This window comes from Triturus cristatus, chromosome 2_1 (assembly GCF_964204655.1).
Source record: "Triturus cristatus chromosome 2_1, aTriCri1.1, whole genome shotgun sequence".
In the NCBI taxonomy this organism is placed as follows: domain Eukaryota; kingdom Metazoa; phylum Chordata; class Amphibia; order Caudata; family Salamandridae; genus Triturus; species Triturus cristatus.
Window position 1 is genome coordinate 1182340928 of NC_140581.1, and position 12633 is coordinate 1182353560.

At 49.9% G+C, this 12633-nt stretch overlaps 1 protein-coding gene across 2 annotated transcripts in view; it reads left to right on the plus strand.

Annotated features, from left to right (window-relative positions):
• DNAH6 (dynein axonemal heavy chain 6) overlaps positions 1-12633 on the plus strand; it is a 2458578-nt gene that overhangs the window by 795832 nt on the left and 1650113 nt on the right. For both annotated transcript variants that reach the window (XM_085636629.1, XM_085636630.1), the window contains exon 22: positions 1642-1822. In XM_085636629.1, coding sequence (XP_085492755.1) covers positions 1642-1822 — 181 coding nt within the window. The remainder of the gene's footprint in view (positions 1-1641; positions 1823-12633) is intronic.

The window sequence follows — 12633 nt, forward strand, 5'->3', positions numbered from 1 at the left end:
TCAGGTCTGCTATACGCCTTTCCCCCATACCACACCGGCCCAGGGTTCTGAAGAAGATCAGGAGCGACTGGGCCCAAGTCATCCTTGTGGCTCCGGACTGGGCGAGGAGAATCAGGTATCCAGAGCTTCTGAAAATGAGCAGCGATCCTCTGATCAGGCTGTCCCTTCGGGAGGATCTTCTGTTGTAGCAGATGGGGAAGGGAAGGTCCTCCACCGAACCTGTCAACTCTGCGCTTCCATGCGTGGAGATTAAGCAACGGCAGTTGATAGCTTTTGACCTTCCTCCCGAAGTTTGTAATATTATTTTGGCAGCCCTCCACTAAAATGGTACATGGAAGCAAAGAAGGAAATAGCATTGCAGAAAAGTACCATCTCTTGCTGGGTTTCTCTCTGCATTAAGATCTGTTATGCCCTGACAAAGAAGCAGCCCACTGAGGGATTAAGGCCCATTCTACCAGGGGAAAGCCTTTGACTACGGCCTTGGCTCGGGGTGTCCCAGTCCTGGACATTTGTTAGGCAGCAACATGGGCATCTTTGCACATGTTTGCAAAACACAACTGCCTGGACAGTCAGATTCGCAGAGATGGGCATTTTGCCCTCTCGGTCCTGCAGGACTTTCTAGTTTAAGGTATTGGTCTGCAGTCCACCACCAGGATGGTATGGCTTGGGTATCTAATTCAAAGGTAAGGAATCTGCAGCTAGAAGTCTCTATCAAATGAACAAGTTATTTACCTTCGTTAATGCATTATTTGGCAGAGACTGTATCTAGCTGCAGATTCCTTACAGCCCCACCCATGCCTCCCCACATTGCGTACTAATATTGTAGGGCTAGGGTTACTCCCCCTTTCAGGGCACTAGTTTTGCACACAACTATGTCAGTTACATCATGACTCTGCGCTTTTGGTGTGGAAAAAAACGAAAAGTACTGATGTCCGCGCGCCTGGTGGTGCCTATATAGGTACAGTGACATCATAACCGACTCTCGCAACAACGTCACGCGGAGCCGAATGGAGCCACCTGACGGCACGCACAAGGGGTATTGCTCAGCAAAAAGTTTCCGGATGCAGCCTGATGCCTGGGAAATTCACAGGTAAGGAATCTGCAAGATTGAGTCTCTACCAGATAATGCGTTACCGAAGGTAAGTAACTTGTTCTTTAATTCCCCATTCCTGTTTAAAAATGCTATGCATTGCATGGGAGTCCATTATATGAAATTGTGCCATAGATGTTGCCTTAGATTGGGGTGCTGGTCCGCTGTCATTTCAGGTGACATCAGCATCGACACATGACATACCCGATGTGTGAGCCGGAGGAGACTACACCATTCATTTGTTTGCATTCTGCCATCTACACAGATGTTGGGACACCAAGAATGATCAGTAATAACACATTTTTTCCAGATTACTGTCCTTAATCAGGCCAATAAAGTTAGAAGCTAGTGTAATACATGTAGGATCTAAAACAAATGAAGAAGCTAGAAGTATACTCAGATCACTGTGAAATGTTTTCCCCAGTTTGCAGTACATTTTCCTTAAATTCTGTTATCAATTGAAAACTATATCCATGAAAAACCTGCAGCATTGCAATGTCACTTTGTCTGTGCGATTTGTTTTGCTAATGACAAAATGGTTTTGTCCGTAGGAGGAATGGTTGACATGTCAGAGAAACTGGCTTTACTTGGAAAGCATTTTCAGTGCTCCAGATATTCAGAGACAGTTGCCAGCAGAAGCCAAGATGTTCTTGCAGGTCGATAAATCCTGGAAAGAAATTATGAGAAAAGTAAATCGTTTGCCAAATGCACTTCGGGCTGCTACTCAACCTGGTAAGAAGAAAAGATGGATTCACTCGGGCATCTTACACGCCATGTATTTACAGTGGCAGCCGACACAAACAAGAAGTAGAGAGGCATGTGGAGGGGGTGTGGGGGAGGGGGTGGGGGGTTAATAATTGAGAAAAAGACTAACCTGAACTGCCAGCTGCCTCCTGCATCGTGCCTCTGTGTTCTTCTTCCTGGTCCCAGCAGATACTGGGGCAGCATCTAAGACTCCCTGTACAAACCCCACGCTGCTCTCATGCCATGAGAACAGGATGGGGATTGTCCTGAGCAGGCTGGTTTGACCCTCCGCTTAGGCACATGGAGTCTGCTATTCCTCCAACCTGGCTGTGCTGGAGAAACTTAATTGTGCCTGTCTGTTTGGAAGGTGTAGGAAGGTAGATCCTTCTGCATGGTTACCCGCACTTTGTGCCTGGTGTTGCAATGTTTTATTGACTAGTGTGACTGGGATCATGCTAATCAGGAGCCCATTTTCTGTGTTTCTTCTCTAAATTGGACATGGTGAGTACACTTCAGATTTTGTACTGGGGTTCCCTTGTAAATCCATAATATATGGTACTAAGGTATCCAGGGCATATGTACCCCATGGGCCTTCCATGTGCTGAAGCATGTATTATCTCACCCATGAGAGACCACTCAAATAGTAACTACAGGCCTGCCATTGCAGCCTGTGTAAGTTGGTGCTAGCACCACTTACGACAGATATGGGTTTCCCTATATCTGAGGTCTCTGCACTTAAAAAAACCTACAAGTCACCTCTAAGGCAGGCCTTTCAATCCCGAAGGCAGGGTGCTCAGTTCTAAGTGTAAAGGTGCCCCTGCATGAGCAGGACTTCCCTACAATCCACGGAGTCCATTCTCCTGGGTTGTAAGTGCATCAGCCTTTTATGATATATAGAGTGAACATGCGTCATTATGCGATGACCATCTCTAAACTGGCTGTAAAGAACCCTGTTGTGTTTGGTATCAAACATGTTGGAATCATACCCCCACACTGATACAGTATGGGGTTATGATTCCATGCACTGTAAAGTTCCTCCGGGGGCCCTCAGTGCTCACAGTAGCAGTCTTCTAGACCCTGACTTCAAATTATGGCTGCTGTCAACCAGAGACACGATTCTGCCCTCCTGTTGTTGAGCCAGGTTTGAGCAGAGGAAGGCAGCACAATAGGGATCTTGTCACAGGGACCACCTCCTAGACAAGAGTTAATGTATTGGGTCAGGGTGGGGTGCTTGCCAGCACTACTAAGACTGCTTGAAGGGCACATTTGGTGCCCTCCTTGCATACTCCAGTTCAGGGACCGTTGGCTCCTGCTCTGGCCTGAAACTGGACAAAGGACATGGGAGTATTCTCTCCACTGTCCAGCCCCTCCTCTGGGAGAGACCCCTGATCCTTTCCAACCCTTCCTTAGGGTACTTAAGGGCTTACCTGTGGGTGGTTCCTTAGATTCATTGTGGGACAAGTTTCCGATCCAACACCATATCAACTTTGACCGTCTGGTCACTCTGGATATCACTGGACTTCACGTTTGGGAACCGAGACTGCAACTGGGAAGACTCCTGCTGCAACTGGTCTCGTAGTCCTGCAAGTCTGCTGCAACATCTGTGCCTGTGCTCCATACAGGTTCTTCATTAGACTTGTTGACATCCAAGACACCCAAAGGAATCTCCCTTGGAGTGAAGAAGTCTCTTCCCTGCATCTGCAGGCACCACAACAAAGCTGTCCGGTCTGCTGTTCCTGAGCTCCTACGGACTCTGAAAAGTTCAGCAACACAGGTGGTGGTTCTGCTACTCCCTCGAGGCCTGCTCTGTCTACCTAGCAAGCTGGAGGCCAGTATCCCTCATTGGAACCACTGGAGCAGTACCCTGTGCACCGCATCAACTTGCCGTTGCCCAGGCTTGTTGACTCTCCCCTCCAGAGATCTTCGGGCTCCAAGAAGCTCTAGCCTCAAGCATCTCCGGTAACCAAGATCTTCGCCTGCACCGCATCCCTTGCACTGTGGGCCTTCATCCTTTGGTGAGCTGCTAGAGGTCCTTTGGGCTCCCCTTCTTGATCGGCTCCTGCTCTGCCTTATCTGCCTGTGGTGAGTCACTTGGACCTTGCTGGTCCCGACACTGCACCTTTTTCATCCACTGCATCTCTTGCCGCTGCCAAGGCTTGTTGGTACCCCCGCAGGACACTGACCACTTTGCTCTCGACATCCGATGTGGGACAGCTCGTGAACGGCTCCTGGTCTTCCTCAGCATCGCCTGCTCTGTACAGCTGCAACTTCAAGGGCACCGTCAACTCTCCTGCATTCCCGACATCGGTGGGCATTCGTATTCCGTGCCTCCTGGTCACTCCTGAGTGGCATAGGCTCTGTCCCCTCTGTTTGCTGGTACCTCTCATCTTGAATTCACCTCTGGCTTCCACCGGACACCTTCACCTTCCTCGCCAGTGGCATCTTCCTGAAGTTCTCCATTGTGGTCGACGGCGGTTTCCGACGTCACTTCGCACCCAGGCACCTGGCTTCCCTGGTGTAGGTATCCTGGTTCCTGGGGTATCCACAGGTGGGATGTCTCTCCAACCTTCCATCTTCCACTGGATTTCTTCAGGGTCCACTGGGAAGGGTCCTTAATGAAAATTGCAACCTCGACTTACCTATAGACTTCCATTGAGTACACAGTTGTGTTACCCCTCTGTACACGGCCTCCTTGTGGCTCCTAGATACTCACCTCGGTTTGGTTCCTTGGGTCTCCGACTCTTCTGCATCTTCTCGGTCCATATATAGTAGTTTTTGGGTCTCGCCTACGCAGCCCGATTGCGCTGCTAGGAGAGATCTTTTGGAATCGATTCAGTTTTTGCCCTAAAAACGTGCACGCGTTGCATTGCTTTCAATGGCAACGCGTGCACGTTTGGCGATTCCCTTGCGGGAGCGAGCTTTGACACCATATGTTTGTAATTAACTTGCAAGCATATGGTGCCCCTGCTCGCTCCCGCAAGGGAAACCCAAGGGAAACAGGCGCAGGCCCCCTCCTCTCTCCCCTCCCCTGCTGCCTCTCGTCAAACTTATTTATTTTTTTTTACTCCGAGCGTGAGGTGCGCGAGCTTGTTTCTAACTCCAAAAGTCTGTCATGGCGATGTCTAAGCAGGGCCTTTTGGTTTTTATAGGTATTTATTACACTAGTACATACCTCAGCAGAGACTTCTATTAGGATCCTTTGTGTTTATTGTTTATTATTTATTCTGAATGCACAATTTTCCCTTAACCATAGTGTCTTCAAACCAGGGCATAATTGTTTATTTTAGGGGTAGAGATGGAAACACCAAAGTCAAGGTGACTTTAAACCAGAGAATATTTGTTTATTTATTCTCTGTACAAATACATAGTCTTGCTGATGGCGCACCAGAATTATGAACAATGAAATACCACATTATGTGGTAGCTTTGTCTGAATTATGAAGCTAAAAATAAAATGATCTCCTTATGTGCAAGTTGTATATCTGATAGAGACTACTAGCCGCAGATTCCTTCACGTAGAGTTATCCCCAGGCGTGAGACTGGATCCGGAAACTTTTTGCCACAGCATACCTGCGTGCCGGGGGCGGGGCGACATCACGTGACTCCGCCAAGGCGTCGTCCGTGTAGGTGACGTCAGCGAGGTCACATAAGACCCGCCCCGGCACGCCCACATCAGTTTTTTACTTTTCCGCGTGCAACACGGATCTGTTCCTTGCTACGGGCCTGTTTAGGGCCCCCTTTCTTCCATTCCTTTTGGTGGAACAGTGTGTGAATGCCATCAGGTTTTAAAACTTGAACGTTTTTCGGGCGTCATATGTCGGCGACGGACCCTCACCTCATTTGCATGTGGTGTTTGGGGGAGGATCACAGCACCACAGATTGTGCGGTGTGCCAAAAGTTGAAGCCGAAGTCGCTGCGGGAGCGCCGAATGAAACTTCTCTTGTCGACGTCCTCCCCTCGGTCTGCTTAGGCGGACGACTTCAGGTCCGGCCGTGGTCGTCGTCCTCGCCTTTCTCCGATGCCACGTGAGCGTCGCTCCCCGGTGGGTAAGTGTCGCAGTTTGTCCCTGGGGGCTGGTTTCCGGCCTACCGGGGTCATGGACTCTCCGCGGGTGATGCGGCCCCGCGTGTCATCCTATCCACCGTTTCCCGGTGCTGAGGCATCGAGAGTTCCGATGGAGACTTACGCGGCGGCTTTGCAGGCCTCGCTAGCGTCTCCTCCTCCTTCCCCTCCTGGGGCGTCGGCGGATCCCTCGCCCTGCACAGGGCCCTCAGCGGCGCTGCCGGTTGCTCCGGCCCCGGCGCCGACTGGGTCGGATCCAGGCTTGGAGGATGGGGTGCTGTTGGGGTGCGGCTCCTCTGGGGCACCTCCTTCAGGACGCAGCGTCTCTGCCTTGCCGCAAACTCCCGCATGGGTCCCTGTGGTGTCATGGAAGGTCGCTGGGGCTCGGGTCGCATCCCCGAGCCCCTCTCGATCCCTTGGCAGGGTGGTCCTGTCTAAGGCCGAGGTGACGCCCCTACGGCGCCGGCAGCAGCTGGACCGTGCGGAACCACAGGGGTCGGTGGACTCTCCTCGTCCCACTCTGGGTCGAGGCCAAGGGCGGACCCCTCATCCCTCTCCGGGCCCCTCTAGTGCCTCCTCACAGGCAGCTGCCTCATTGGAGGGCGAGTTGGAGGTTGCATCGTCCCTGGCACCGCCACAGGGGTTGCCGGGCGACCTTCGCTTCCTTCTGGGCCGCGGCTGGAAGAGGGCTTCAGGCCCCTCCTTGGGCCCGTCCCGTTCCCCCATGCAGGTTGTTGCCTCGGGAGTCGGGTTGTTTACTCGGGGGTCGGGCCGGTGCCGTCCTGGCGCCGCACCGGGGCCAGTGCAGCTCCAGCTCTACTCTGGTCCCTGCTCCGGTGCGGGGTGACTTGGAGGTCTCTTGCCCAGTGACGCCAAATGGCGCCGGTGTCCTGCCTCAAGCGGCGGACTCTACGGCTCCACGCAGGGGTCGTACCGCGGATTCGTCTTCGGACGCTCCTTCTTCTCCGGAGGCAGGCTGCATATTGGTATCGTCCTCCCCGGAGACTGGTCGCCATGTGGTGTCCTTTTCACCGACATCGAAGGGCGGCTCCCCGCCCTTCCTGAGGCAGAGGTGTTCGTCAGAAGAATGGCAGGTCCCTCATTCTTCAGCTCCTCCTGACTTCCAGGTCTGGCCCTTGCCTGCCCCGCTTGGCCTCGAGGACGGCCGCCTTAGTTTGCAGCCGTCGCCCACGGAGGAGCTGCTTTCTCCGCCGCGGGGCCCTACGGATGCGGGTGCGGCCTTCGCTCACGCGGTGTCCATGGCTGTGGTCATCCTACGCATGGGTGACCCGGTGGCTCACTTTCCGGCGGACCATCTGTTGGAAGTCCTCCACCAGGGCTTTGGTGGGAGGGAAATCTTGCTTCCCTTTGAAGGTTCGCTCCTTTCTGCCTTGACGGGGGCTTGGAGGCGTCCTGCCTCCGGGGACCCGGTGCCTCTGCATCTTCTGCATCGGCACCCGTCAGACGCCGTGTGACCCGGTGTGCCTGTCCCTTCACCCCTCAGCCGCCAGCCCCCTTTTGCGGACTGCTTTTCCCTCCCTGCCGCCCTTGTTGGCTCCGCCGTCCAGAGAGGCCCGCTGGCTGGACACTTGGGGACGCAACATTTTCGCCTCAACCAGCGCGGCCCTGCGGGCCCTTAACACCTTGTGTGTGCTGGCTCGGGCCTCCTCCTGTTTGTGGGACTCGGCTGAGTCTCTGGGTCTGCAGCGTCCCAGGAACCTGCTCAGGTGGATTCGCGGCATCATGCCTAGAATGGCCAGGAGCTTGCGGCGTTTATTCTCTGCTCAGCTCTGGACATCTCTGAGGCGCTGGGCCGGGCCATGGCTTCCTCGGTCGCTCTCCTTCGCCATGCTTGGCTTTGGGACGGCGTCTTCCCCGAAAATATTCGGGAGAGGTTCATTGATCTACCATTTGATGGCAGTCTGTTGTTCCATGCCCCGGCCGACTGCGCCATCCAGAGGCTCTTGGCAGGGCTCCGTCCTCCTCCTCTGCCTTGTCCTCCTCCTCCTCCGTCCCCTCCTCAGTGACTTCTGAGTAAGGGTTGCTTCTGGGCCTTTTTATGCTGGCTGTTCTGGTTGTGGAGTATGGGACTTTGGCATTGTTGGCTGCTGGACGGCCCTTTTGTTGTTGTGTGTGAGTTCTGCAGGAGTTGTTACGCAGACTTGGCCCTGATATTGGGCCTTCTGCTTTGCTTGGGCTGCTGTCAAGCCTGCAGCGGGGGTGCTTTTTTCCCTGTGGCTCTTTTGTTTCTTCCTCTGCTGCGGAAGTTCTTCCGAAGAGGGTTCCCATTTCTTGGGACTTCGCTTGTCCTATGTGGGGTTATGGTGGCTGTCATATGGCTTGCGCTCTGCTGGAGGTTTCTGGTCGCCTTCGGGTACCTGTTCTCCATGGTGTTTACGTAGGTTGCTTTTGCTTCCTGCGATCGTGTGCGCGGCCACTCATGGTGGTGGCCTGGGCCTCTCCTCCTCTCCCTGCTCCCGTTCTGCGGTCTGGGGTGTCCCTGTGTTCTCCTTTGCCAGGCATCACCTACTCGGCCTTTCTGGGGCCTCGGGCTGTTGTTCTTGCTTCTGGCCTTGACTGCTGGCATTGTTCTGGCTGTCAGGCTGCTCTCCGTCTGGAGTGGGCTTGCCTTCTTATCCCTAGTTTCCTTGGGCTCTCCAGGCTTCTTCTTCTTCTTCCGTCTTCCTGTCTTGGCATTCGGCGGAAGATATTTTGCCTTGTGGGGGAGTGGGGTGCTTCGGCCTCTCAGCCCTTGCCCTTGGCTCCTCTGCTGTGAGTGTGCGAGCCTCTTCAGCCTTCTTTCCCTTCTACATCCCCTTGGGGTCGGTGGGGTTCTGCTTGTGGTCCCTTGGCCTGGCAGGGGCGAGGTTCTACCTGGTCCACAGATCTGGTCCCCTGTGGGGCCCTCTGTTCTGCATTGGCTGGTGGGGTCCTTTTGCAGACCCTCCTTCCCAGGGGGTATTGCTAGGGTATCTATTCTATGTGAAGGAATCTGCGGCTAGTATTCTCTATCAGATGTACGAGTTACTTACCTTCGGTAACTATGTATCTTCTAGAGACGATTCTAGCCGCAGATTCCTTCACGGCCCGCTCTTCCTCCCCTATTCTGCGATGACCCCTTGGTTGGTCTTCGGTACTTGCCTCCCGGTGGGGGGCTGTGCCTCCTGTGAGTGCCTTCCTTGTTCTTGACGGGTGGCTCCGTCTGGGGCGGTTCATTTCTCCCTTGGTTCCTTGGAGGATGGGGTTTCGGTGCGCCGGTGCCCTGCTGCTCTGGCAACTCCAGGTTTGGGGGGGATTGCTTCTATCCTTGTCCTCCCTCTGCTCCCTTCCTTCCATTGCTATCCTCTAGTTTGAGGGTCCCCTGGCCATGTCTTGCCCTTGTCCTTGTGGGTGGTTGCCCTCTCGGTTGGGGTGGCTTGGAAGTTTGTTGTCCCTGTCTGTCTTGGGTCTGGTCCCATTTCTTGCTTAGGATGGGGGGGGGGTGGGGGGGAGGTTGCCTACGTGTGCCATGACTTTTACATTTGCTCTTGCCTCCGGGGCACAGGGATGGGAGGTTGTCTGTGCTGGCAGGGTGACTATGCTTCTTCTTTCTTCTTTCCCTGCCTTGGGTTCTGCGGTGTTGGCACTACTCTGGTGGTGTTGGTTTTGCACTGTTTCTTTCCAATTTTTTCTGCTCTTTGCCTGGGCGGAGTCGCGTGATGTCGCCCTGCCCCCTGTGCGCAGGGATGCTGTGGCAAAAAGTTTCCGGATCCAGTCTCACGCCTGGGGATAATTCTACGTGAAGGAATCTGCGGCTAGAATCGTCTCTACCAGATACATCGTTACCGAAGGTAAGTAACTCGTACTTCTAAAAAGGTTGAAATCAAATTGAATATTAAATGATTTGTGTACACCTGAGAGAAATTGTATGATATCAGATTCTGAAGGAGTAGTTTCAGGAGAATAGAGCAATTTATAGAAGAGAAGAAATTAGTTCAGTATCTCGGGGTCTTTGGTTCGTAGTGTATCATGTTCATCGAAAATGGCATTTATATCAAATTTATTATTTTTTGTTTTTAAGTAGTTTGCTAAAATCCTGCCAGCTTTGATTTGGCCACCATAGAATTTCGCACTAGATTTCAAGAGATAAAGTGAGGCGTTATCCGTGGATTCCTTATTGAATTGAAGCTTTGCCTTGATAAGTTGTGAAAGACAATTTTTAGATTTTGAAGAATAGTAGGAATGTTTCAATCGCTTTATCTCGATCAAAAGATCACTGGATAATTTGCAAGCAATTTTACGCTCTCTGGAGACAAAGCCAATAATGAAGTCTCTAGCAGCTGATTTAAATGCATCCCAAATTACGGAAAAATGGAGAGCATCAGTTTGATTAAAAGAAAAATAATCATTAAAGAAGGAAACAAAGGAGGAGTGAAAATTTGGATCTAGAAGAAGTGAGTTATTGAATCGCCATCTTCTAGGTAGATTAGATCTTGGAACTATATCCAGTTGAATGGAAATGGGAGCATGATTGGAAATTAGGATAGAGCCAATATCGGCATCAATTAGTGATTGGGATATGTTGTGTGAGACAAAAAATAATCTAGCCTAGATTGAGTTTGATGGGCTTGGGAGAAAAAAGTAAATTCTCTGATGGTAATTTACAAGTTCTCGAAGCATCTGTAAGTTTAAATTGTTGAATGGTCTGAGTAAATAGCTTATGGGCCTTATTTACTTTAAAAGAAGCCAATGAATTTCGATCTAATAAAGGATCTATCACCTCATTGCAATCCCCAGCGAGGATAACATTTTCATCGATACAGGAGAAAATTTGCTGAGATGAAAAAGGCCAAAACTCAGGATCTCCGTTAGTAAGAGCATAAACATTAAACAAAGAGATCGGAACACCCCCAATTTGCAATTTAGTATATAACCATCTTCCTTCCCTATCAGATTGTTGAGAAAGCAAGCTGACACTTAACGACTTATGGCATCGAGTAGCAACTCCATTACGTTTACCATCGCCTGGAGAGGAAAAAACATTTCCAACCCATCCTTTCTTTAACTTCAAAGATTCTGAAGCATGTAAATGAGACTCCTGCAAAAAAAAAAACAATATCGGGCTCCTAATTTGGATAAGTGCGTTAAAACACGTTGCCTTTTGATGGGAGAATTTAGGTCTCTGACATTACAATCAATCAATCATGGCATTTGTAAAGCGCACTACATACCCGTGAGGGTCTCAAGGCGCTGGGGGGGGGGGGGGAGATGCTCCATGATATCATTTTCAAGGGCATAGAAATAACATTAAAATAGCACAAAAGTGAGGGTCAATAATGACCTTCAAAGAGCATAAGACAAAATATATAACAGTCCAACCATAAAAAAAAACTAATATGTAGTTATAAAGAAAAATTGAGGATAACGAGTACAAAAATGAACATGAGATAAAAAACCAAGAAGGGTAAAATAGAAGAAACTTGAAAAGAGAAGTGAAATAGAACATAAAGAGAAAGGGGAAGATAGAAAAGAAAAAAGAGGGTAGAAAACCATGAAAACAGAAAAAGCAATGGAAGAGGAAACTAAGCAAAATAGAAACGTAAGTGAGGAAAGAGAAATGAAACAAGAAAGAAAAAAGAAAAGAAAAGGAAGTAGAAGACATAGAAATGATACAAGAAAAGGGACTAGAAATAAAAGAAAAGATAAAAAAGAGCAACAATGAAGAAGATACAACATACCTAATTCAAAAGACATCACAAAGGAATGGGGGAGGTGAAGCCACGAAGAACGAATGGCGTGTCCAGACTCAACAAAACGAAGACAAGAACAAACCACAGCAATTCGAATAAGGTGAGGGTACATGGTAAGTGCAAACATCAAAGAACCTGTAAGGAAGATGAGAGGGAAGAAAGAAAAAAAAACAGAAACAGTCGTAATAACAAGAAAACAGGGCATTCAATGAATAACAATGCTACTGAAACAGCCAGGAAATGAATGGCAAGAAACAAACAGATAACGAAAAATGAGGCCTTAGATGTTAAAACCTGAGAACAATGCAGTCAAGCAGAGAAATCATTACATTGTGCAATAAAACCAATCAAACAGCTTGAGAGGATGAGGCTCCAGAACAGTCCATAGAGTCAGTTTTGGAGAAATTGATTAAACTTTTCAACTTGATGGGATCATCATAGGTTGTCATTTTGTTGTTAAACGTAACCTTGAAGAGGCAGTGATGAAAAAGGCCATATCTAGCACCCGTAGCGCGTAAGGCAGGTCTCAAGGTCAGAAACTCTTTTTGCCTATTTGCTGTGGACTTAGCTTAGTTTTGAGCAAAATATAAAGTAGAACCAGACCACGAAATACGTTGGATAGATTTGGCTGCTGAAAGTACCTTGAGAAGATCCGTGTATTCTAAAATATACATGACGACCCCTCTTGGTCTCCGTGAAGAGGAGGTGTCTGTGCGTTGGTGGCCAAGTCTATGAGCTTGTTGAATATTAAGCGAAGCCCCATCAGGTAAATGCAATATTTTAGGAAGAAACGTTTTGAAGAAAGATAAGGGATCTGACCCCTCTGAGCCTTCCGGCAAACCATAAATGCGAAGATTGTTTCTTCTATTTTGGATTTCCAAATCCTTAACCTGTTGTTGTAGCAATGAAACCTGAGACTGAAGCGTGTTAACTTTCTCCTGGGTGTGATTGAAGGAAGAGATATTTTGTTCTACCATGGTAAGACGTTCATTCATCTGAGACCAGTTAT